This window comes from Cyrtonyx montezumae, unplaced genomic scaffold, assembly GCF_038088225.1.
Source record: "Cyrtonyx montezumae isolate F1298 unplaced genomic scaffold, pur_monq_1.0 scaffold_8, whole genome shotgun sequence".
Lineage (NCBI taxonomy): Eukaryota > Metazoa > Chordata > Aves > Galliformes > Odontophoridae > Cyrtonyx > Cyrtonyx montezumae.
In genome coordinates this window covers 78,662,718-78,687,924 of record NW_027072089.1, presented here as the reverse complement: position 1 = coordinate 78,687,924, position 25,207 = coordinate 78,662,718, and the positions used below count along the sequence as shown (strand labels likewise).

Genomic DNA, 25,207 nt, shown 5'->3' with positions numbered 1-25,207 from the left:
TCATTTGTTGCAATCTCAGTTATGTTTTTACTATTGTAAATGTTTGGTTTGGAGGTGGATGGGGTGGGAGCCCAAAGGCTCCACCAACATTACATCAAAGAATGGAAATAGCATCTGATTTTATATATGTATATCGCGTCCTCTTAATTTAATTTAACAAAGTTGTGGCTCAACAGAACACGGACTGACAATGAAAAATAACTTTTGAGAAACACGGGCAACCAAACTGGGAAAGCCCAAAGAGCATGGCATTGGGAACGGTCTTCTGCTGACTGAGGAGGAGATGTTTTGCTTTGGAAGTCCAAACGGAGAGAGAATCCTCGTGCCCACGAGAAGTCTGCCCCAGTGTATTGTATGGGTGGTGATTGTTGTTTCTCTTGAGCCAAACTAGTAAGCAGCCATCCTCTGTTAAGCTCTGCAAAGCCTTGTGCTTTTTCTTCTGCTTTGTTTGACAATTTCAATGCAAAGGGTTTGGCACGGGCTCAAATAGACTTTACAACGCTGTCTTATCTAACCACTTTCGTTGTTCAGAATTATTTTCTTCCTGTTTAATCCTTTTCAGAATCTTGCTACAAAAATCATTTTGACCTTGCTCTTTGAGATTAAGTACCACCATTTTTATTGCTTTCTTTTTTAAGATAGCCCTGATCTATTGGTGAGCCTGCTGGGTGCTCCTGTCTTGCAAATATTAATTTGGCCAATTTCCTCTTTTGCTTCAGCTCTGCTATTATGATTTTGTGGGCCTCACGCTGCATAGATGCTGGGAGAATGGATATTATCAGATATAAGGAGACCAGCGCCGTAATATCCCGCTTAAGTACAGTCATTAAGTGCAATGGAATACATTTCATTTCTTTTCTCAGAAACATTCCCTGTAGTTACAGCAGATAGGTGACCAGGAGTGACCTGTGAGCAGTGAACAGGGTGACTATTTGCATCTAAATAGTGTTTCTTTGGTTTATTATTTTTATGACGCTGTTTTCCAGTAACAGCAGACAAATGCATCTCTTGTTTTGGTTGTAAACTAGAGTTGGTCTATCTCATTTTTCCCTAGTGGTTTGCTTTTTTTTTTTTTTTTAATTTTTTTCTCTCTCTGTCCTGCATCTCTTGAAGGGATTGCTGTTCAGTGAGTAGAGTAGAGAACAGGGTTGTGCAGTGTGGGCGGCTGGGGACACCGGGCTGATTGCCCATGCACAAAGGGAATGGATGCAGGGTGCAGAAACGGGGTCCTGCTGCTGCTGTGAAGCAGGCTGGAAAGCAGCAGTACAGGACTTTGCGCTCAGAAACAGTTCTGCTTTGCACTCCTGGGATACAGTGTTTTTGTGGTTCTGCTTTGTAGCTGTGGCTTCTGCTTGCAGAAGGCTTCATCCTCTCCTGGTCATCTCACTGCTCTTCTGTGTTAGAATTATCGAATCATTCAGGTTGGAAGAGACCTCTAAGATCACCTAGTCCAGTTGCCAACCCATCCCCACCATGTCCCTCAGTGCCACATCCACGTGCTTCTTGAACTACTTCCCATAGCTTGGGAACAGTGGCTCAGCTGCATGCTGGTTAGGATGGAGTTTGCTTTCAGTCTCTAAGCTAACAATATTTGGGAACTGAGCTCCTTCATTTCATCCTACGCTGTGGAGAGTATCAGATGCAATATTTGAGAGGTTTGTGTGTTACTACAGCATTGTAAAGAAAAGTTGTCTTGCAGTTAGCCCAGCAGTTTAAGGATGTGACACAGCTTTAGTTTTAAAATGCAGAAAAATCACTGATGATGCTCAGGGCGTCTCCCTTGAGGAAAAGTCTTCTGTTTGGGGCATCTTTCAAAATGATTTAAATTATTTGATGGAGAAGAGGATGGACTGGCATAGTGCTGCGACCACTTTGCTTAAATCCAGGTTTTAGAGAAAACTGAGAGATTCCCCAACAGATCTGGTTGGGACTCCAGTTCTTCTCAACGGATTTCAGATGCGCGTTGCAGAAATGTACAAGGCTTCCAACAGAACTTGGGGAGCAAAGAGAGCACCATGAGAGTGGTGCTGCCCAGGAGTGTTTAGGAGTCAGCAAAACCCTGAAGTTCTTCAGCACATTTTGCATTGTTCTTGCTGGAGCCACATTCCATACTGCCTGCTTTCTAGATAAATGTTTTCATTTGGGGAAAGGCTGGTGTCTGAAGGGACTCTTGGGCAGTTCTTCACCCCTAAGGTGGTGGTTGCTGAGAGAAGCCTGGAAGAAGAGCAAAACCTGGGGTGGACTTCAGGCAGGCAGATGAACTTCTTGTAACTCGCATTAGTGTAACTGCTGGCAGTATCTTACTCTCCAGAACATCCCTGAGATATCTGTAGTTCACAAACTAAGCTGCTCCTTCTCTTTCTCACCACTGAAAGAATAGAATCATTAAAGTTGGAAAAGATTACTACAGTCATGTAGTCCAAACACCAATCCACCCCTACCATGCCCACTGACCATGCACCTCAGTACCATGTCCACACAGTTCTTGAGTACCCCTAGGGACAGTGACTCCACCACCTCCCTGGGCAGCTCATTCCAGTGCTTTACCACTATTTCTGAGGAAAATTTTTCCTAATATCCAACCTGAACCTTTCTTGGTGCAACTTAAGGCCGTTACCTCTCATCCTATTATTAATTACATAATAATTTGGTTTGTTTGTTTTGTTTCAGAGCTGGAAAAGGAGATCACCAGGAGATCAAAGAAAGTCTGCATTATCAAAGTGGTGGGAACCAGAAACCTGTGGAAAAACATTGTGGTATTGTGTGTGAACTCGTAAGTCCCATGTCATGTTTCTGTTTGAGTATTTTTGTGGTTGGTGAACTATAAGCAGCAATGGGAAACGGGTTCTCCAGTGTGGGATCCTGAGCTTGAATTTCTGATAAAGACCATGGAAAAGCACCAGCTGTTGCGGGGAACTATTTTGTATGACAAAGCGTAGGAAATGGTTGGTCATTTCAGCCAGCAGCACTACACATCTTCCCAAGTGATACACTGCAAGTGCATTGCTGTCAGAACTGCAGAGCTCAAGCAGCCATGTGCTTACACTTGCAAACATCTGCTGCTGGCATCCTGGAGGGGATTTTTGAAATCATTAATACCACAGGAGCACAAGCCTGAGTTGTTTACATCTGATATAGCTGTGTCACAGAGGAAGACGTTGCTTACCAGCAAACACAGACTTGCTTCTTTGTACGACAGTGCCCTTGATGTGGCCTCAAAAACAAACTGCAAAGTTGTTTCAGCTCTCCCAAATCAAGAACAGAGCAATGTGATGCCCATGGCCTGAAGCTTCAGCTTGCACGTGCTTACATGTGCAAAGTGAGGCCTCTGCCTGAGAGTTTTGCAGGTTACAGTCTCTTGAGACCTGTCCAAAATTGAGCACACTGTTAAAAGGAAGTGGATGGGCTGCAAATTTAGCCTCTAACCAAACCCAGCTTTTGGAGAGGAGATTTTCTAATTTTTCTCTCATATAAAATGACCGTTTGAATTGGGGTCTGAGATTTTTCCAGTGAGAAATGGGAGCAGACTGGACATGTGCACGTCCTCTACTCTCCTTAGAAGTCAATAGTCCTCTCGTGGGTTTCTCTTTCCTGGTTCGTGGCCCTACTCTGCAGCCTTCCCCCCTGCTAATAGGCACAGTGAATGCCATAAGGGAGATAAATGTCTTCAGTTTCAGCAAGTTAAAATAACTTGAGTAATTCATGGGGAAGTGGACTGGGGAGCAAAGCACGGATGATACGCTTATCTGGTTTATTGGTCATGGCCTAAATAACAACCTTAGCAGGCATGTGTGCATGCTCACAAAAGAAAGGGAGAAGATAGGAGCTGGTTGATGCCGCTCTCTTATTAAAAAATGATTTTGCTGATTAATATTTTGCTTAGAGGAGGAGTCAGTTATCCAGATACCCAAAGCAGGTGATGTTTCTGTATGCTGTCTGGTAGCTGTGCTGCTGTTTGTTGCTGGGTGAGAAGCACGGTGCTGGGCAGAGTATTCTTGAACCGTGGCGTTGATTTCACACGGTTGCAAGAAAAATTCCCCAGGCTCTGAGTAGTCATGTGCTCAGCAATTGTGTATTCCCCAGCTGTTTCTATGCTTACATTAATACTCAGTTTACACTGACAAACACTTCAAGTTCCTGACACTCAGGAGGGTAGAGGTGTATCAGTGTAATGCAGGTGCCATTCATTTTTGGAGACATGGGTCTGCAGCTCTGTGAGGCACCATCGATGTGATGTGAGCTTGCATCAGGTTTGTCAGGTGTAGGTGCTGGGGCAGGAGGCCCTTCCCCACAGGGGCACTGCTGCTGCCTCAGGGGCTGTTGAGTTGAGAGCATTGACCTCCTGCCCAAGCCGTGCTGGTGCAGCGCAGTGTGGCACCACATCCGAGTGACGTTAGGGCTTGTAAAGTTTACCATGTCCTGATCTTGAGCAAAGGCTGTACAAGCGAAGCCAGTAGATTGCAAATTTCTGCTGGAATAAGGGTGCTTTTTTTTGTTGTTATTATTTTAATCATTTCTTAATTTAATGATAGCACCTGGAAGTCTTGTCAGAGGTGGGTCTTTTTGCAGTAAGCGTTGTATTCTCACAGCAGAAATGCCTCCCACGTGAGTGTGTTCCTGTGTTGAATTATGTTGCAGTACGTGGTGGTGATCTGCTGCCCTTTCCTGTTCCCTAGGCTGACTGGCTACGGCATTCACCACTGTTTTGCAAAAAGCATGATGGGGCACGAAGCGAAGATGACCATTACCCAGAACTTCTATGCAGACTACTATACCATGGCTGGGATTGCGCTGGCATCCTGCCTGGCCATGTGCCCTGTGGTTGGGTTCCTGGGGAGGAGAGGAGGGCTCCTGCTCTTTATGATCCTTACAGCTCTGGCGTCGCTTCTGCAGCTGGGCCTTCTGAACTGTAAGTTGGAGATCAGCTTTTCAGACCACAGGAGGTTGAGTGTGATACGTAGGGCTAAAATGGTCACAGCAGTTGATGGCAGAGAGTCTGACAGCCAGGTAGCTGTGTGGGAACATGGCTGACTTGTGTGCCATATTGTCCTGCTGATGGTGTTAGCAGCAATGTCACTCACAGTATATTTCGCCCCCTTTATCAGTTAAAGTAGAACATCATTAGGTGTCCATAGGAGTCTCCCTTTCAATGTTTCCTTGCACTGTACAGGTACAGAGATTTACACTTCATCACAGTTAGCAATTCACTGTAAAATTTTGGATGAAGATTCTCTGCTCTCACTGTTTTTTTTCTTAGGGGAGAACTGATTTTAACATGTTTATAGAATTGATGGAAAATGTTATGCAGCTTAGGTTGATGTCCTCTCATCTCCAGGGATTGCAAAGATAAGGAACCAGGGACTGTTTCTGTTGCCTCTTTCGGATTTGACTTGCAGTACACCTGCTTAGCTTCAGCAGCTCGATTTTTGTGAAGGATTCTCCAAACACTTGCTACCTTAGATTAATTAAGAAGAGGAATTGTGTTCTGGATGAATCCCAGTGGTGAAGCTCATTGAGAGTTGGTGCTTCTAGTTCTGTCACACAAAAACAAGCAAACTAGAAAGCATTTATTTCAGTGATAAAGGTTTTGGAGAAAGAACTGAGTAAGTGATTGGGAAGGAAGGAACTTCTCACTTGGGTCTGCTTTCCAAATGGCCTCTGAAAGAAGCAGGAGTTAAAGCAGTAGGTGCATGTCTTCTGCCTACTCTGGCCAATTTGCTACTTACAAGTAATGTGTGGGTAGCAGAGAACACAACTGAGGATCCCCACTTCGTGTGTGTGAGGTCTACATGCTTATGTCGGTATGACTTCATGAGGCAACGCAGCTTGTCAAAGGGATTGCTCTTTCAAAGCAGCAGTCTCTCCCCTTCCTCTGGGGGCTGTTGGGAGACTGAGATGTGCCTCTGGACAAACTGGAATTGTGACAAGCACGAGAACACTGGCTGTTGCTGTTCTCCATTTCTAAGTTTAGAAATGACTTCAGAGCTTTAATGAGAGAGGGTTTTTGCATTGAGGATGGAAAGTTTTTTACGTTCCTGCATGCTGAGGGGGAGCCCTGAGCCCATATTTACAGACTGTATTTCCTGAAAGTGTTGACCAAGCTAACCTTTAGTGAACGCTCTATTTGTAGAAGTGGGAAGGGGGAACAGTGAGTATCTTTCAGGACACTGAGGAGACTCCGGTGTTGCTCCCAACTTGGTACAGATGTTGACATTTCCTTTGAGCACACTTATCATGCCCAGCAGTGTCAGCTGAAAGGGGAAGAAGCTCCTTGCCCCATCTCATGCTTTGAAGTACTGTGACATGCAGGTGCACACCGTCTTGGTGAAAAGAGAAAAGCAGCCTTGAGCTTTGGAGCAGCTTGTCTGTTCCTGCTCTAGACCATACCCCACTTCTTTCCCAAAACTGCTGGACAGCTTTCAGGGAGAAGAAGTGACCCTGCTGAGTACTGAATCTGTTACAGCCTCATGTGTGTTTCAGTTTAGCATAATTTGAGCGTAATTAGCAAATGAAATTGGAATTGCAGAAGGAAGGAGAGGGAGAAAAGTGTATCCATCAGCAGCAGACATTGACCCTGCTCAACCCTTGCTCCAGATCCCCAGGGTGCCCCTTGTGCTGCTGCTGAGGGAAGAGGTCACTGACCATGAAGCCATGTTGACACTGAGAGCTTTGCTTTCCAAGCAGAGCCTGCATTGGCTGTCCCCCTGGGGCTGCAGGATGGGGGCAGTTTCTCTTCTCCCTCTTTGTTAACAACAAAGAAGCCTTTTGTGTTATCCCAGCAGTAATTCAGGGTCTCTTCAAAACGCTTTGCCTCTGTAGTTATTATCACCATTTCATTATTCATTCATTTGGCTGAAGCGGGTATGTCGCATCGGGGAGCATGGCAGTCTTGCTGTGGGGCAGGAGGAGTGTGTGGGGCTGGGGGAGATGTGCAGGGCTTACCTTGTCTTTTTTTTTTTTTTTTTTTTTTTTTTACTTTGGATGAGTTGCATGAGTAACAAAAGTGCACTCTTGTTTTCTCTCCCTCTCTTATTTTTATGTCTCTGTAACTTCGGTGGTCTTGGACACAGTGATTGGAAAATACAGTCAACTTCCAGACTCAGGTATGGTCTACATACATGTCTGCCACGTGCAGGAAGCAATGCTGAAGTCCCTTCTGAGAAGGGCACTCAGGCACAGTTTCCCAGCCTGCAGTACTTTTTGCGCTCCTGGGAGCTAGTATTTTCAGCAAGAACGTAAAGGGGTGGTTATCCCTGGGCTCCAGCACAGAGGTCCAAGCTGTGAGTTGCAATAGTCTGCAGATCTATTGCTCGCAGGGAGGATTGGAAGTGAAGAGTACTTCTGTTTCCCTCCCCTGCTGTCCAGTGAGCCTCTCCGGCAGCCAGGTCAGCAGGCTGTACCAGGAGGTAGTGGCATGGTGAACTCTGCCTGCATCTGCCTGTCTGTCTGTCCCTCTGTGGGAGGGAAGTGTCTGGTGCCTAAAAGGCGGCCCAAATAGGTGGGGGTTTTTGTTGTTTTTTTTTGTCTTTTACCTCTTTGTGGTGGCTGGGCATAAATAATGCAGAGATCTCTGCTGTTTTTGGAATGACATTATGATTTTTTTCATCTGCATTTATGTCTCGGATGCTTGGGAAAGGATTTTATAAATACCTGTTTTAAATTAGTGTTACAGAAGTGACTCAAATCCTTATTTAGGGAGAGTGAGTAACGTAGACCTGTTTTCTTGTTTCCCTGCTTGGAGATTTGGCCTCATTCTCTCTTTCCATGTGCATCCTTGTCTTGACAGGTATGAGTGACAGCGTCAAAGACAAGTTCTCTACCGCATTTTCCATTGTGGGGATGTTTTCTTCGCATGCTGTTGGAAGTCTCAGTGTATTCTTCTGTGCCGAAATCACACCCACAGTAATAAGGTGAGACATCATGGCCCCTCACTGTTAAAGGGCAGGGAAGAAATTGAACTCGTTTGCTTGATGACTGGCTGTGTAACTTAACAACTGTATGGTTGGGGGTGAAATCTCCCATAACCGGTGACCACGCAGTAATTTCTGAGCCACTTTTTAATCGCTGCAGTCTGCCTGTCTAAGTAAATGCCTGTCTGAGGACAGAGGGGCTTTGTTTGAGATGGCTCCACCTCATACCCCATCGTGGCGATTTTCAGCAGGCCAGTCATCACATGAACTGCATTTGTTGTGGTATGGTCTAAAGTACTTAGCTGAAGCAGGTCCTGTGGTTCTGTACCATTTTGTTATTCTGCTTACCCTGCTGGATTTGTACAAGCAGAAACTGTGTGAGCCTGCAGCCGGATATAAGATAAATCCACACAAGTGTGCAGAGAAGGATAGCTGCAGTCAGTTCCCTGCCTCCATAGGGTGAGTTAATCCTGCTATAGGAGTGGTTCAGTGGAAAGGAGGTACTGCAATATGCAGTGTTCATTGCTGCTGGAGTGTGCAGGTGCTCTGAGGATCTGCAGTCTCGCCTGCAGCACCTCTGTTTCGCCCTTACTGCAGAATCATAATCTCTTTGCCATCTCTCTTTGCCCCCAGATCTATCTTATCCAAGGCTCAATGCTTCTCTAAAGAGGAGAGCTTTCATGCTGGGCAATAGTAGAACTCAGGCAGGTGATCTTCTCTGGAGAGCCTTCCATAAATAGTCTTTGTATTGTCTGGCTTTTGTAACGCTTTATTTATTCACCGTTATCTTTCACAGGACAAAGTTTGTGCTCATGTGTTCTGGATTATACTTTCAGCAGTGCCACAGCAATTCAGGAGTCTGCTCTGATTCCCATTGAATTTCATAGGAATGTAGGTCATACGGGTGGGAAGGAGAGGGGAATGGGGAGGAGGAGATTCAGTGCTTCCCTCTCCCCTTCCAATTACACGGTTTTTCAGTAGCTTTGTAAAAGCATTATAACAAAGCTGTCAGATGAGCAGCTGGTCCCCTGGATCCACAGCCTGCTCTTCCAAGCTCTCTGACTTTGTGAATGTACTTTTCAGATAACATTATTCCCAGAGGGAAGGGCAGTGTGAGTGGTGAGGAGATTGCAGAGCAGACCAAAACACTAACAGCTATTTATTTACGTGCCTGTCAGTCCTTTTGGTCTCTTTATGCCTCTTTAATTTTCTCCTCATCTCTCTTTTGAAAGGCTTGCAGATAAGGAATTGGCCGAGTCCACCAGAAGGGATCTGCCAAGTGGGGCCAGATATGCAGTGTGAACCTAGCAAGCTTTTTCCTTAAACCGCTCATGTTGTAACAGAGCAGGGGAAAAAATCCTGGCTGGGAACTCAGGTTCTGCTTCCCCTAACTGCTGGATGACACTGGGCAAGAGACAATAGCTGGATGTGCCTCAGAGTCCCCATTTATAAATAGGGATGATGACATTCAGCAGCACTTTGCAGTCCTACCATTGCAAACCTGTTGAAGACATCAGCTTGGGGCTGTAATTACGCTGTGGCTCTTGGGACAATCCGTAAACATGTTTCAGCTGGAAGTGCAGTTAAACTCTGTGTCTTGCACTGCGGTGGGCTCCTGGCCTCGTTGCCTCTTTCCCAGAATACCACCTCTGATGTCCCTTAGTGTTTCAGACCATCATGCTATGCTTTTGGTTGAATCTTCAGGAGCCTTAAGGAAAAGAGAAGTAGTGAGAGGACTGGGGCTGTCTCTGAGGTCTCCCTGATCAAATTGTTTATACCAGGGACTCCCAGCTACTGAATCTGAGTATCAAATAGCACTGGTAACCCATCTCTGACAATCTCGATGAGAATACCACTGTAGGTTGCATAATTCCATAATAGGGAGTTGTGCTTAATGGGCTGAAGGAAGCATGGTGTCCTCTCCCCGCCTTCTGTGATCTTAGTCAATAACAAGTGGGAAAAGAGTGTAGGATTTTCATGCTTTCCTGCTACTGCCCCCACCTGGGGCACAGAAATGAAGCGCAGGCAGTGATGGCTGTGCTAGGAGCTTTATCCATCAACAGATGTCTCAAGCTGAGTTTCCGGCGGGGCATAGGGCTGTTAACTGGGATCTGGACCAGGCTGGTCCTTTCAGAGGTGTCAAGGCCATGGGTGTCCAAGCTCTGGCCTGGAGCTGAGTGTCCAGCAGACCTGTTATGTAAGGAAAAAACTGGCAAAAGCCATGGGAGTGTTCAGGGGGTGACTTCAGAAGCAGCTGAGCTGATGGGATAAAGACCTAGTAAGCAGTTGGGCCTGAGGTCAGCATTGACACTGCTCTGTGCAGGGGAGATGACGTCTCCTCTAACCCAAGTGGTTCTCAGGCCCCTCGGTATGTACTGATCTGATTGCTCAGGGTGGACAAATGGCCAACCCAAAATAGAATGACAGTGCTCTGTGCAAAGCTGAGAAGGCCGAGTCCTTCCTGTTCGGCTCAGCCAGGCTCAAGCCAAGAGATCTGGGGAGGATGTCGCATGGCTTTCTGATGGACACCTCAGCCCCCAGCCTGTGCAGGGTGGCCGTTTTGGGCACAGGCCCTGTCAGGACAGAGCAGGGCTGCCAGGCTGCCTGCTGGCTGCTGTGCAGCAGCATCATGAGCTCTGTCCGCTCCCTAGTGGTGGCATTCCTTTCCTGTTCTCAGAGGTTTCTGCTTCTTTTATTTATTTTTTCCGCATCTTCCTATTTGCTGTATAGTCAGACATGAAAAAAGAAAAGCCCAAACCTTTCTAGCAGGCACACCAACATACATTTTCAGTCATTCTCCTGCCAGGGTCTGAGGGCCAGATAAACTAACACTTGCTCTAATTACTGGCATGACATGGAAAGACTGTATTTTTTTCCCCCCTCCGAATGTGAAGCTGCTTGCCCTGTAGTGACAGAGCTGCCTTTGTTGCCTTTTCCTGCTTCCTTTCAGCTTCTCCGATGTCCTTCCGCAGCTGCTTTTAAGGCTCACCTCAGGTCCCCTCGCTTGCCGGGATGCAATTTAGCTGTAGCAAGTGCTGATGTGAGCGAGCCAACTTGGAGAGCAGCTCCGCATGTGTCTGGGAGGGAAGTTGTGCAGAGCACCCATGTGAGCCTATTAATGAAGCTGCAGGGAGGCCACTTGCACAAGGGGTGCATTCAGCGAGGTTTCTAAATTGCCATCAGAAAGCTGGCAAGGGTTTAATTAGGGCTTTGGCAATATCTGGGGAAAGTTCACTCTTATCTGTGAGAAGAGCTTCGCCAAGTCTGGAGAAATAGAAGGTACCTAAACTGAAAATGATTCATGTTGGTATACCACCAGTGTGTGTAGAGGTTCCAGCCCCAACACATTTTATAGGGAAAATATTTCAAGGCTCAGTGCTTGGTGTGTGAAGCCTCATCTCGTGCCTCCACTGACTATTGCTGCCAGGTACTCCAGGGACAGCCAAAATAGGCTCCTGCACCTACCCTTCGGTCTTGAGCCAAAGGGGCGTTCAGGTGCTTTTCCAGCATGGATGTGTGTAGGGCTGGGCTCTCACCCGTGCTGTGTTTGCAGGGGTGGAGGCCTGGGGCTGGTCCTGGCCAGCGCGGGCTTCGGCCGCCTGACCGCCCCCATCATGGAGCTGCACAACCAGAAAGGCTACTTCCTCCACCACGTCATCTTTGCCTGCTGTACGCTCATCTGCATCATCTGCATCCTGCTGCTGCCGGAGAGCAAGAACCAGAACCTGCCCGAGAACATCCCGGACGGGGAACACTACACCAGGCAGCCCCTCCTGCCACACAAGAAGGGGGAGCAGCCCCTGCTCCTGACAAACTCTGAACTCAAGGACTACTCGGGCCTCCACGACTCGGCAACTGTGAGCGACGGCATCTCTGAGAACACCACTGCCAATGGGATGAAGTCTATGTAACTGGGTGGATTTTCTCTTTTTGTTTTTTCTTTTTGGTTGTTTCTTTGGGTTTTGTTTCGTTTTTTTTCCCCCTTCTCCCCTTCCTTTTGTATTTTATTTGATGCTGTCGTGCAGGAGGAACAGCACTTTGGGCAGAGGTGTTTTGAGCAGGTTTTACCAAACAGTGATGGAGCAGACACAGACTTGGGGGAATTCAACTCTGTTGCTAAAGCAACTTGTAGGAATCATCAACTGTTGCGCAGATCGCTCTTTGAAAAATGACGGGGGAAAATACTCACCTGAGAACAGCCCTGGCTGGAGGTAGCCCTTCAGAAACTCTTTTTTTCCTGCCATTAAATATGTATATTTATTTTGATTTATTCTCAAGAAGCACTTTATTTCCTTTCATAGATCATAAAAATGAAGCCATCTTAAGAGGTGCAGCCATTCCAAGAAAGAAACCATGAGGGGGGGGAGGTTGTTTTTTGTTTCGTTCTTGTGTTCCTTTAAAGGAAGGAGGGATCACTGCAAAGTTGTATTGACTGAAACTTTTGACTGGTGTAGCGTTCTTCTGCCTGTGTAGAAAGGCAAAGCGCCCGGGTTGCCTGCTGTGTTTGTATACACCAAAACAAAATAGAAGAAACAAAGCAAAACCTGGCGTGACTCAAATCCTGACTGCATTTTAGGCAGCTTATGGTTTTTATATAGCCCGTGTGCATTTAAAAGTTACTTTGTAAATTAGTATGGTTTTTTTTCCACCAAATGCATTGAAGAAAATCCTACCCGAACAAGCTGATTTTTTTAGTGAGAATCAGCTTTGCACATTTTAAGAGTCTGTTAACCTATTTTAGACTGTTCTTGCTGGTGTTTAATACTCATGTAGACATAAATGATTTGACCAATGATGCAAAAATTAGTTTTGCCAGGAATGGCTTGAATTACCAGGAGGTCCTGAATCTACAATTGACTGCTCCAGGAGAAGAGCACAGACCAGCAGCAACAAAAAGGAGCACTGGCTACAGTCTGTACTTTTATTTGCCAAGGCAGCATGGCTGCGATTGCCACTCCTGGGAAATGAGCGTCCTTGGCATTGCCCTGCCTGTGTTTAGAACCAGAGGTTTTGTTACCAGTGTAAGTGGACAGAATGTTCAAGTGACTATCAAAAAGGAAGGAATTGATAGCCTGTGAATAACTTAAGGTCTGTTGTCGGCCATCACAGTACCTTTTGAAATGTTTTCTGGCTTAGACCCATAAATACACGGTGAGCTCACCTGTACTTCCCCCCTTTCCCAACTGCTTTTGTAGGATTTTCTTCCAGGGAAAAAAAAAACTAAATGGGGTCAATCCCACTCTGCTACTTGAAGCAAAGTGAACATCCAATTTGTTGTGTACTGTATGGACAGCACTTCGATCACGGCCACTTGATGTCCTTCCTCCCAACCAGCTACTTGCATTGGCCATCAGCTTTTGGTTCTCACTGTGTGATGACTGTGAGGATCCAGTTCAGTGCAAGGACATTGTAAACAAACAGCTTTCTTGCATTGTAGTTAACCTCTCTCCTCCCCCTCCCTCTTTTCCACTCAGGCCATCCATTTGTGATTGCGCAGTAGTGCAGATGTCTGAACAAACAGAGCAGCAGGATGTCAGTGTTGTATTGCGTGTCCGTATGATTGCCACTTTGTTTGATGTACATCTTGCGTTTGCAAGCACGGAAAGCGCTTCTTTGCACTTTCCTCCTCCACCCGCCCTTCCCCCTTCCTCCTTTGCTGTATATATATTGTCTACTAACTACTGAACCTAACAGTTTCCATCCTCCACTCGGCTGCTGATGTCCTCCTACAGTCTCCGGTAGATCAGAGAGGTGCTCCCACGGCAGGCACTGAGGTACGCAGCACAGCTCGGGTATTGCCGAGCAGGAGGACAGGTAGACCTGCAGAAGCGACAGAGATTGTCACGTTCAGAATAGCAATGTTGTCCTACAGCTACTAATTTTTGTACAGAGGATGTGGACGTTCGGGTTCTTCCTGAGCCCAGTATGAAACACTGGACCAGCTAATGCTAATTTTGCCCAGAATTACAGGACTGCTTTTTCATCTTTGCTAGACTTGCTGTGATGGTGAGAGCCTGATCTTCCTTACACCAAAGTTTTATTACCCAGCTTGAGTGCGGCCGTTTCTCTCTTTCTGTTCTGTGCTGACTTCCACAATCTGTGCTCACCTAAGAAAACACCACGGCCTTTTCAAGTCCACACAGTATCCACGCGCCAAATTTGTGCAATGCCTCTCACCTTCAATAAAAGACGCTTGTGGCAAGCCACATGTGCTGGGGGGGAAAAAGTGGGTTCACAAGGGAAACTGATGAGGCAGAACAGGTCTGAAGGGAAAAGGTCTCTGTGCATGTACACTCAAGCTGCGCTACGGCTCTTGGAGCCCGTTCACACAGCTGGCTGCTTCCAGCACCGTCAGCGGTCCCGGTGTGCTCACCGCTGTTGTCCACAGCGCTTTATCGTTTCCTGTTCTGGTGTTTGCTCTCCGAGACAGGCAGGCCCAGGGAAGAGGATGCTTGTTTAAACATATCAACGTTTCTGTAATGAACACGTGGTGACAGGAATATTAGGCGCTTTTTTGTTGTTGTTAATTCTTTAAAAAAGTGATGTGAATTACTGCAGGCTTTTTTGTGTTTGCCTGCGAACAGATACTCAGTACTGATCTGCAGCGTGGGGAGTCCCAGTTCTCAGGCCGGTTTGGCCCTCCGCCTCCGTCATGATAATAAAACACAAAATCAGTAGCTCATTTTGCACCTTCTCCTGAAAAGATGAACAATTACTTGTGTTTTCTTCCATTTTTGTTCCCTTCTCCCCACACTTCTGTAGCTGGAAAGCTTCTCTTCAGCTTCCCTGCTGTGGGAGAGCTCAGAGGAGCAGTCAGGTGCCGCAGGCAGACACGCAGTGCCTCGTTGCTCGGCCGTCAGCTCCTCCATCCACTTCTCTGCAGCCACGGCCGGGAGCCGCGCTTGTGCCGCGGGCGTTTCTGGCCACCGCAGTGCAGGAAGAGCTCCGAGCTGTCCTGTCCACGTCGGCCTTTTTCTGTGAACCTTTGGTAACCTCTGAGCCCACCTGTGGAGTTTTTCTTTTGGTGTATCATTCAAGGGCTTTCTTCCTTCTTTCTCGTTTTAAAGAAAAATGTGAAAGCGACGTTACGCTTGATCTTGGTTGTCTTTCCTTTTAGGGTTCCTGTAATGCTCGTGCTGCCCGACGCACTACAAACAGATACAGCGTGGAGAAAGCTGTCATCTGTTTGGAGGTGTTTTCTGGCGCCTGTGAGAGGGTTCCGTCTGAGTGACCTTACAGTTTCGGTGAGCACGTTTGTCGTATGGTTGGGTTTTTCAATTGTTTATTATAATTTTTTTTTCATGGAAGTATTTTGCTTAACTGTTGCCACTTCCTGGAGCCAAACACTAAAGGTCACCAAATTGGAAGCAGAAGTGCCATTACATGAACTCTGTGAATGTCAAGTCAAGTTGCGCCTGTAGCTGGCACATCAGACAACACTATTAAGTGTGGGATCATCTCCCCCACTGTAACTTTTTTTTAAGAAAAATGACAAACCTCATTTTAAATGTATCGTGTAAAATGTTTTGGGAAAGGAGTAACAGTGTGTTATGTCTGTGGGTGAGACTTCCCTCCCCAGTGCGGTTTCTGATGAAATCTTAAAGAATCGTGTTACTGTATGTTTTGATCATGAATAGTCTGGTGGTGCTTCCTCATAGCACAAGCTTAAATCGAGTACTGAAAACAGTCTTACAAGCTAAATGTCTGCATGATGTTACATCCGTTGTACCTACTGAAAAACTTTGTATGTAAATGTACAGAATAAAAAGATGTTGTCCCATCATTTTGCCTTCCGTCGTCCGTCTCCCTCACCGTGACTTTTGGTGAGCCCTCCTCTACAAAGAGAATGAACCAATTTTAAAGCTGGCTAATTAAATCTGCACGTTGATTTGTAACTGATTGTGAACTGCATTCAGTCACTGGAGAAAGCTGACTCTGCTTCCTGGGCTGGGTAAGTTAAAATGCCCTCCAGCAGCAGCTTTTGCTGCCCTGATCATGAACTGCAGCCAAGCATTGGTGGCTGAGCCTGCCAGGTAAGAACGGCCCGGTGCTCCCATGTGGAGTGTACGATGCAAGTCTGCAGTGCTGGACATTCCAGCTCCTTCAGATAACTGGAGGCTGGCTGCAATCTGACATCATGCACCAACCCTTGTTGAACCTGGAGTTTTCATTCGCATCAGAAGCTTGAGTCAGGGCTCAACTTGCACTAAGAAAGACTCCCATTTGCTCATCAGGCTGCTACGCTCAGTGTTCCTGAAACTGCTGTGAATAGTAGGTACTGCTCAATAGCACAGCGTGTATTGGCAGCTACAAACAGCCATTACACCATTGGCGATGTCTTTTGGGGTTTGGGTTGTTTTTTTTTTTTTTTTGCAGTTAATTTTTAGCTGCCCTTTCTGTTGAATAGCAGGGGGATTTGCCTTTGAAAGGACATCCTAGCAAGAAGCAAGTCTAGAGCTGTAACAACAAGCTGCCAAGCAGCGGTGGTGGCATTGACTGCTCTGATTTTGTTTCTAATGAGTGTGTTCAATTTATACACTTGATGCTTTTCTAGCAGCCTGGCAGACTACCTACTGCTCCTGAGCTGCACTTTTTCCCCTCTACGTTGCTGTCAGGGCTGTACAGAAAACCCATAAGGCAGTGCTCTCTGGTACCCTCACAGGTTTCCATGTGAATGACTGAAAGCTGCTCTGCCACATGGTAGATCGACTGTAGTGTTACAAATTGGCATTGATTTCCCAGCAGAGGAAGCAGGCCAGACATTGTACAATGATGTTCTTATGTGGAAGCACTTTTCTACTCAACCAACCTGTCCCCAGCTTGGCAGGATAGCAAATGTGGGGTACAAAGAATTCCAGGTCCAACTGTATTCAGGTCAGCTACATTTAATAACAAATGCAAATTCAAAGAATGCAATACAAAACAAGTACACTGCTTAATGTCAGTGTGAAAACTGCACCCAGTTCTTCCAAAACAAAAACGTCCAGTTATTTTACAACCACGCGAAGTCAGAACTTCTCAGGAAAAGCCATCATTTCTTCTTTGATCCTGTTTTCTATGAGTAAGGTGAAACTGCTGTCTGTGTTCTGCAGATTGTAGCTGACAAATACCTGTTTTTTGGTCTTCTTGGCTAAAACACAGAACAAAGTATTCAGCCATAGTCTGCTCCGTTAGAAAAGTCAGAGATATTCAAGCAAGCATTCTACAAAACCACCCTGAAGGTGCCTACCAGACCGTTCTCTACTTCCCCCTTCCAGGACCCAGCTGTAAAGCACCCAGCACAGGCACATTGGGCAAAGCTCTGTATGTCTCCAGAGTGGGCAATATAAGCCCACCTGGTGACCGTGAATGAGTTTTTGGAGTGATGCAAAAGCCAGCAGTTGCTGTAAAAACTTCCCAGTGCTTTTTGTGGATTGTGGACAATTCTTAAGTATAGGATAGTGGAAATGAAACAGGCCAAGCTCAAACTGCATCACTGATGGTTCATGCATCGGTAAGTCTGTGCTATCAAGAACGCAGAGGGAAAGTCAACAAGAAAACTATTAGATCACAATTAGCAAAGTTTTGTTATTTTTTTTCCCACTATGAACACCCTAAAAAGGCCCCAAAAAGCTGTGCATTGCTTCTGTCAAAGCCTGCTGTCAGTGGTTTTGTTTGCTGTACCCTTCACTTAACGTGGTGTCCACAAACATCACAGAACCAATCAGAATTCCTGTGCTGGTAACAGCCTGTAGAGAGGTGCTATGAACTTATGAGCTGTCACCCATCACAGAACTAATTAACAGTGACAAAGTCAACGTCCACTAGGGCAGGAAAACTTACTTATCCAAATAGAACAGATAATACAAAGAAGTGTTTTATAAATAAAATGAAATACAACTTAGATTTTACCTTTGTGATAGCCTTAATACACATTGCTAAAACTCAACTTTTGAAGCACCATATGGAGAAAAAGGCATTAGCTTTAAAATAGTTGTGTGAAATGAAAGACAAAAACACTATTCAGGTCACACCACATTCCTGCCAGGAGTAAGCTGGGAGCTGCCAGTCCCAATGAGAAATCAAGAGCGTTCCACTCAATATTCAAAAGCATCATCTGAAGTGTAAAAATTGAAAAGAAAGATACCAGAACGTGTAATAACTCAGTCCTTCTTCAGATGGAAATTTATTTCAGGAAACCTTTATGTATGTTTATACTCCTATTTTATCACACACACATATAAAATGTAGTTACGCTACTTCTCTGAGGCACTTTCTTTAAGCAAATCTGTTTATTACCATTTTTCATTCTCACTGCTTAGCACAGAGAGCCTATGCATACACAAAGCTTTCTCTACAAGGGGACTCCTCCAGCTCGCAGGGAACCATCTTTTAGGATTTAAGTTTTGCAACAAGTTGGATGCACCTCGTGTTAGAGCATGGAGGAAGGGCATGGAGCTAGGTTGTGGGAAGCAGGCTGCACCCAGTATAGATAGAAATAGGTATGAAGGAATGGGAATGTAGCAAATGTGCTTTCATCAGTGGAGGAAAAAAAAATAAAGGAAAAGATAGAGCCAGTATACTAAATGCAGCTGTTCTAGCTAGGAACTCGATCAGACTGTAAACACTGCATATATACTGACACATGGAAGCACCAAAACTCCTGCCCCAGGACAGGGAACCTGGCATTGCAGGAACAAAGTGCAGGTGATGGGACACAACCGGTAAGCAGAAGAAATAACACTACTTGCCTCCAGATGGCATTGTGTGCTACTTAAAAAAGGGCCTGCTAAGAGCAGAATGGAAACTGCACATAAAAACACGGTGACAGCACAAAGAAGCTACTGCCTGCCTGAAGGTTTCAAGCTGGTAGGAAAGCTGTCTCAGACACGGGGCAGGCTGGGCTGCTAACAGTCACCTTTGTTACTGCAGAAGCTGCAGGAGTACTGAGGGTTTAATTCCCCAGAGCAAACCTTAACAATGCCAGCTAAAATGATGCTTGGTATTTCTGCTCAGGGCAGAGAACAGATCTCCTTACCACTCAGCCCGTAGAACAAAGACACAGAGAGACTTGGTAATGATCTTACATTGATTTCAGTGTAAGACAGCTCTGGACTGAGTAACTGCAAGCTTACTTGGCCCACATTAAAAAGTAAGCACAGAACCCAGGGTGTAGAACTTGAAGATTCGATTCTCTTCTGAAAACTCAGCTAATATGACCAGAAAGCTCGTGATTAGTCAAAGCCAGAAGTGTGTCACTGACTTTCTAACCCAAAGCATAAAAGGTCCCCAGGCCTTTCTCAGTAGGGTGCTCCTGAGGCAGAAAACCATGAGTGAGAAAAGGATTTATAAGGAACATTGGCTGGGGCAATTCGGGTGGGGGAAAACTGCAGCAGTGATGTGAGCAGGACAGGAGCTCTGACCAAAAGACCAGCAGGCATTGGAGGCTTAAAATAAAATGATGCCAGGTACTGCAGGCACACAAAGAGAATGAAAATATGAAGGTGTTTTCTCTCTGAGGATTAAGAGTAACTAATTTCCCAGTACCAAGCTCTGGGTAACAAAGACAAGAACAATGCACTAACTACACATAAAGAAATCATGTTATACAGCACCCAGTAGAGCTACGTAGATGGTAGCATGGCCGAACTTGGTATGAGAAAGAGTGGCCATCAGGGGAGACTACAGCAGTAACTGGTAAAAGACAACTTATAGGGATGAGGAGAGGACACCAGCTGGCAATGGCTGTCCAAGATCAGCCTTGCTTGATGATCCTTTTTTATATAGGTACTGGGCCACAGATAGGGGCAGGCTCACAGAACTGCCTGGTACTATGAGCTCTTGACACACTGCCCGTGATCAAGATTAAGCTTGTGAGGAAGAATTACACATTTTTCAACTCAAACGACAGAAGTAAGGGGAAAGCAAGCAGTGCACCATCCTGCACCTAGCACCCAGTATCAAGTACTTCAGCAGTCTGCCCACTGGAACTGCATCAGTCACTGGCCAGTGAGGTCCGGTAACCTGCACAAGGCAGCTGTTGGGGATGAGCAGGTGCTGGGTGCACTGATGAGATGTGCTCTTACAGGAGACATGCTGGGCTCTGGAGGCACGCATTTGGTGTTGCGCTGGCTACACCACGGTGCTCAAACACTGGTTGGAGACCTTAGGGACATGGTTTAGTGGACATAGTGGTGATGGGTTGAAGGTTGGACTTGATCTTAGAGGGTTTTTTTCCAACCTCAATGATTCTAAGAAGGGGACATCCCCAGAGGTGTGCCTTATCAGGGCAAGCTCCAGCCCTAGGGAACGGCATGGGGCTGCGTCAGGGGAGGGGCAGCTGGGGGCTAGGGACAGGCTGCGCACCACAGGGCAGTGGGCACCGCACTGAGTGCCGGAATTTGTGTTCGGACAGCGCCCTCAGACACAGGGTCTGACTGGACGACACTCGTGGGTCCCTCGGGATGCTGTGATTCCGCGATGCTACGACCGACCCCCAGAAGCTCTCCCACCCCAACCCGCCCCGCTGTCCCCACTCCCACCCCACGGGCACAGCTCGGCCCGGCTGCCCGCACGTACCCAGGCGCTGGGCCAGGCAGGAGGAGGCGGTGTCGGAGGGGTCCCCCAGCAGCGAGGTGGACACGGGCATATTGTCCTGCGGGCAGAGCACAGCGCGGGCTGAGCCGCGGAACGGCACCGGGCGGGGCGGGGCGGGGCGGGGACGCGCACTCACCCGTGGGCTGCACATGGCCACGGCCAGGCTGGACAGGGCGGGCGCGGCGCCCACCCACAGGAAGAGCGAGTCCCGCAGCCGCATGGCGTGGAAGTGCACCGGCTGCTCGCCCAGCCGCCCACTGAAGTCGTGCAGGCCGATGCAGCCCGACTCCGTCTCGCCGCACGCCGGCTCCATCCGCCCGGGCAGGCCGCAGCGGGACCGGGGCGGCACCGCGCTGAGCTCCGCCCCGGCAGCGGCGGGACGGGGCGGAGCGGCGGCCTCCAAAATGGCGGCTGCAAAGTGGCGGGCGGGCGTTCCCGCCTCTAGAGGCAGTGAGGTGGAGCTGCGCTGGGAGGGGCTGCGGGTTGGCTGCGGGCTGATGCTGAGCTCTGAGGCGTTCTCTTTGTGTCACGCTCGTCTTTCTGCTTCTTGCAGCTGCGGGTTTGCGCTGCGCTTAGAGCTAAAGCTGTGATCTGAAGTAGGGAAAGAAGAAAAGCACTGTGTAGCGTTTCTGTCAGGAGCTGCGCAGGTGTCGGTGGTGAGATAAGCAGCCGCAGGTGGGGTGGTTTGCACCAGGCTCCCGCAGTCAGGAGAGCAGTGTGGGCACAATTAGGTTGGTAGCTTTCCCTGAGATCCCGAGACCTCCAGCTCTCTTTTAAGGCAAGTCCCTACAGGGCTTAGAGGGCCCTTCCGCGTGTATGCTGGTCTGCATGTTTAAGGTATTTTGGGAGATACAGCTGTAAGTCACCCTGGGTCCGTGCTCAAGCTCAGAAGAGAAAAAACAGTCACCTGGCAAGTAAATGGAGGGTGAGCGTGCTGATTTGCCATGCAATTGTGAAAGGAAAGTGGAAATGTGCAGAACCAGACCATGAAGCACGAAACATGCTTTCTAATTACAGCACTGCAAGGCTGTCAGAGCCCCTGCAAAATTAGAGGAAAGCGTGATCCAGCAGCACAGGAAGCCTCTTGCATTTCTTTCAACACATTCATCTTTGTTTTGTAGCTATGAAAGCTAAGCCCATTGTCATCTGTCTGATCTGTCAGGTACAAGACCAGGGTGAACATCAGTTCCAAGGAGACATCTGATAGAAAATCAATGGTAAAGCAATAATACTGTAGCAAAAGCACTGCATATGTGTATAGGGATGCATTTTTATTGCTGCTTTGATGAACCCCAAGCGCCAGGAGTGTTGTTTAAAGGCATGCACTTTATTCTACCTATTCTTCTCCAGAAGTTATGTTGCCCATGGGAGCAACTGGATCCTAGACACTGAACCTGCAGCCCACCTTTTCCCTCTAAACCAGGAGTAAATCTCCTTCCTGATGACTTAAGGATTAATAGTTGCAAAACACACAATTATGAACCGGGATGTTGCTGAGAGAAGCAAGTATCTTCACAGAATCATGGACTCACTTGGGTCAGAAAGGGCTCTTAAAGGTCATCTAGTCCAGCTCCCCTGCTATGAACGGGAACACCTTTGGTGAGATCAGGTTGCTCATTGCCCCAGCCAGACTAGCGCTGAATGTCACGCTTCTCTTGATGCAGCCCAGGATAGGGTTGGCTTTCTGGGCTGCAGAGGCACATTGCTGGCTCGTGTCCAGCTTGCCATCCACCAATACCCCCAGGTCCTTTTCATCAGGGCTATGCTCCAACCTTTCATCTGCCAGCTTGTGCTGACAGTAGGGGTTGCCACAACCCATGTGCAAGACCTTTGTTAAACCTTAGGAGGTTCTCCTGGGCTCACTGCTTGAGCCTGTCTAGGTCCCTCTGGAAGGCATCCCATCCCCCACGCATGTCAATTGCACTACGCAGCTTGGTGTCATCTAATTTGTGAGAGTACACTGGATCCCACTGTCAGTGTCAGTGATGGATATTACAGAGTGACAGCCTCAGCCCTGTACCCTGAGGGACACAACTTGTCACCAATACTGCAATTTTTCTTCTGCAGAAATAAGGTGTGAATTTTACACATGAGAAAGCAGTTGACCGTTAACATGTGTCAGGTGAGGACTCTGCCTCAGGACATTCCAGGCTTCTCAATTTGTTGTCATTTTGCAGAGGACTAAATACCTATTAAAGGAAGCCAAAGGAAGCCCTCCACCTGCTCCATCCAGTGAGTCTAGTGATACCAGGATATTGCAATTGTTGTAGCTCCGGGCTTCCAGGATCCCACCTTGCACTGAAACTTGAACTTCCTTTGATCTAGCTGGCCATACTCCTCCTCGAATGTTTGGCCTAATGGAGGGCAGCATAAGGCTAGCAAAGGAGAAGTGCCTCTGCTTGTACCATGCAGTTGCCTTGGCTGTGATGCCATGGTGACCTAAACCAATGTTAGGTGGGGCTGCCCTTGTGCTGCTTCTTAGGCCTCACCAGATGTGGTGATGAGTCAGTCTGGGGAGCTTCTGGTTAGTGAGTTTAGCTCCTTGAGGAAGGGAAGCTGAGAGAGGGGAGGCAGCAGCTAGCAAGAGGTGCCCAGCTGCAATGGGAAGCTGCTCCTGGGTTGTCCAAACATAACCATAATCCTTTCTTCACCCAAAGTCTCAAAACATGTGTACCAAGAGTTGGTCGGCCGCATTTTGTGGGACAAAAGAAAGAAGGCCAAAAGAGAATTCAAGCTGAATTTCTGAAAGAGTTGTAAGGGGAGTGCACCAAACTCCTACTATGAATTACTTGATCCAAAGCGATATCAAGGCCAGTTCCTCCTGAAAGGCTCACGTCTGAGAAAGCATACATAAGCAAATGTAAAACCTAGATGTAGAAGCAATTGCACGTTTGTGATGGTGTTAGCAGAACTGCTATAACAACCCCGGTGCCAGGATCTAAGGTGCTTCTGAGGATTCCTGGATAGGTATCACTGAAGGAAATCCAGTTCCTGATTTCCAAAAGACTTAAGGTAGCAGCTTTTGCCTTGGATGGAAAGCCTCTTCTTTTCACGGGGTTGGTACCCTCAGCTGTTGGCATCTCTGGTGGGGTGGGGTGCAGAAGGCATGGTGATTTTCCAGCCAGCAGCTCACTGTGACCCGCTGCAGTGTCCTGGGCCAGAAATCAGATTTCACGCCTGCCTGGCGCTGTGGCTGGATGCAAATGCCTTCCACTCTGCTTCATTTCATTCATCTGCAAACTGGAAGCGTGGCAATGCCTGTCTGTCTCCCTGCAGTTGAATGAATATCTGCACAACTCAGCTCTTAAGGAGCTTTCTGAGCACAGAGTAAATGGTTTAGACATTTTCTTCTTGTTGTTATGAGTCATGGGAGGAATCTGTTGTAGATCTATCGGAGCTTCTGAGACGCATGGGTCTGTGGATGCTGGACGTGGCACTGACAGAGTGACTCATCACTCCCTCAAGACAAGAAGAGATTTGTGCAATCGAATGGAAATCATATTTTTTACACAGATAGAGCGCTTCACCCTGGAGAAACCCCAGACAGCTTGCAAGCACAAACTCCAGCATGTAGAAGCTATATTGAGATTTGCAGCTGCAGTTGGCTACTACATGCCTGTGACGTGGCTGTGATAGGACTTGGAAGAAGGGACGTAAAAGCTTAATGGAAATGAGCTTTTGAAAGGCTGAGAAAAGAAGTGAGAAAAGATGGCACTGAACAATGTTTTTCCTTACACTGCTGGATGTAATGACCAGAACCCAAATGGCACTCAGCACAAATGATGGATGCTGCTGTCTTTGTGTCCTTAGGCCACCAACAGGACCATAGCTGGATATGCCACATCCTTGGGATGCACTTGGATCTAGAAAGAATGCGAGACTGCTGCAGCCTCCAGTTCAAGGGCTGAGACTGGCTTCTGTTCAGACTGCACAGAACTATATTCCTAGCCTTGGAAATCCCTGACTTGACACACAGTGCTGCTAATCCTATAAACCACGGTCTGTCTGAGGTTCAGGTTGCTTTTGGTGGAGAATGAAATGCCTTTTCTCGAAAGATAGTTCAGTATTGCAGTGGCTGTGGGACTGGCTGCCCTGCTGGCCTCTCCCCCATCTCTCTGTGCGCTTTTTCTTTGCTGACATCAGAATTTCCATGAATCTTCTCATTCTCCCTGGACTTAATAGTTCTTGCTAATAGTCCTGCAGCCCACAGCTTGGCCAGGCGTGTCTGCACACAGTTTTCCCCTTTCTTGAGCAAGCAGTGTCAGTGTCTCGGTCCAGCTCTCCAGACAGTCACTCTTTCATTGCTTCTTACAGTCCTGCCACAGCCTTTTAACTTTTCCGTTCTCAACAAATCCAGCTGGACAGAATCAGCTTTGATTATTTTGCTTCCTCCTCCCCAGGCTGGGAGTGTAGCTAATAGCTTGGTGCTGTCCTTGGCAGCCCCATGTGTTTGCTCAGAGGTGGGCTGCCTCATGCCAGGATCTGCTTTTCTTTTCTTTCCTGCTCTGTTAGATACAGGGCTTGGCACAAAAAGGAAATGTCTCAAATGGTAGTTTGCTATCTGTATTTGATATTGGGGGTGCATCTGTATTCCTAGCAGAAGCATCAAATGGCTGCTGCCTGCACCCGGTTCACATGAGCAGTGATTACAGGGAGTGTAACCTTCAGAAACATCACTTAGACCCCATTCTCTGGGGATAAACATTTTAAAATGTAAAAGA

At 47.2% G+C, this 25,207-nt stretch overlaps 2 protein-coding genes across 3 annotated transcripts in view; one reads left to right on the top strand and one right to left on the bottom strand.

Annotated features, from left to right (window-relative positions):
* Nucleotides 1–14,683, top strand: part of SLC22A23 (solute carrier family 22 member 23) — an 89,890-nt gene extending 75,207 nt beyond the window's left edge. For both annotated transcript variants that reach the window (XM_065753322.1, XM_065753321.1), the window contains 5 exons: nt 2,671–2,773; nt 4,677–4,909; nt 7,071–7,103; nt 7,787–7,910; nt 11,464–14,683. In XM_065753322.1, the coding sequence (XP_065609394.1) occupies nt 2,671–2,773; nt 4,677–4,909; nt 7,071–7,103; nt 7,787–7,910; nt 11,464–11,821 (851 nt within the window). In that variant the 3' untranslated portion in view covers nt 11,822–14,683. The remainder of the gene's footprint in view (nt 1–2,670; nt 2,774–4,676; nt 4,910–7,070; nt 7,104–7,786; nt 7,911–11,463) is intronic.
* Nucleotides 14,684–16,779: 2,096 nt separating this feature from the next.
* PSMG4 (proteasome assembly chaperone 4) lies at nt 16,780–20,868 on the bottom strand. Its single transcript, XM_065752551.1, has 3 exons — nt 20,623–20,868; nt 20,469–20,544; nt 16,780–17,040 (listed from the first exon to the last, which is right to left on the bottom strand). Exons 1-3 carry the CDS (start codon nt 20,797–20,799, stop codon nt 16,919–16,921), a joined length of 375 nt encoding a protein of 124 aa, XP_065608623.1. The 5' UTR covers nt 20,800–20,868; the 3' UTR covers nt 16,780–16,918.
* Between the last annotated feature and the right edge of the window lie 4,339 nt (nt 20,869–25,207).

Bases quoted from the DNA above. Each gene is read 5' to 3' on its own strand.
- PSMG4 (XM_065752551.1), bottom strand. From the start codon at position 20,799: ATGGAGCCGGCGTGCGGCGAGACGGAGTCGGGCTGCATCGGCCTGCAC. The intron at 20,545-20,622 runs GTGAGTGCGCGT...CTCTGCCCGCAG, and splicing joins TGGCCATGTGCAGCCCACGG to GACAATATGCCCGTGTCCAC. The intron at 17,041-20,468 runs GTACGTGCGGGC...TCTGTGTTTTAG, and splicing joins CTGCCTGGCCCAGCGCCTGG to CCAAGAAGACCAAAAAACAG.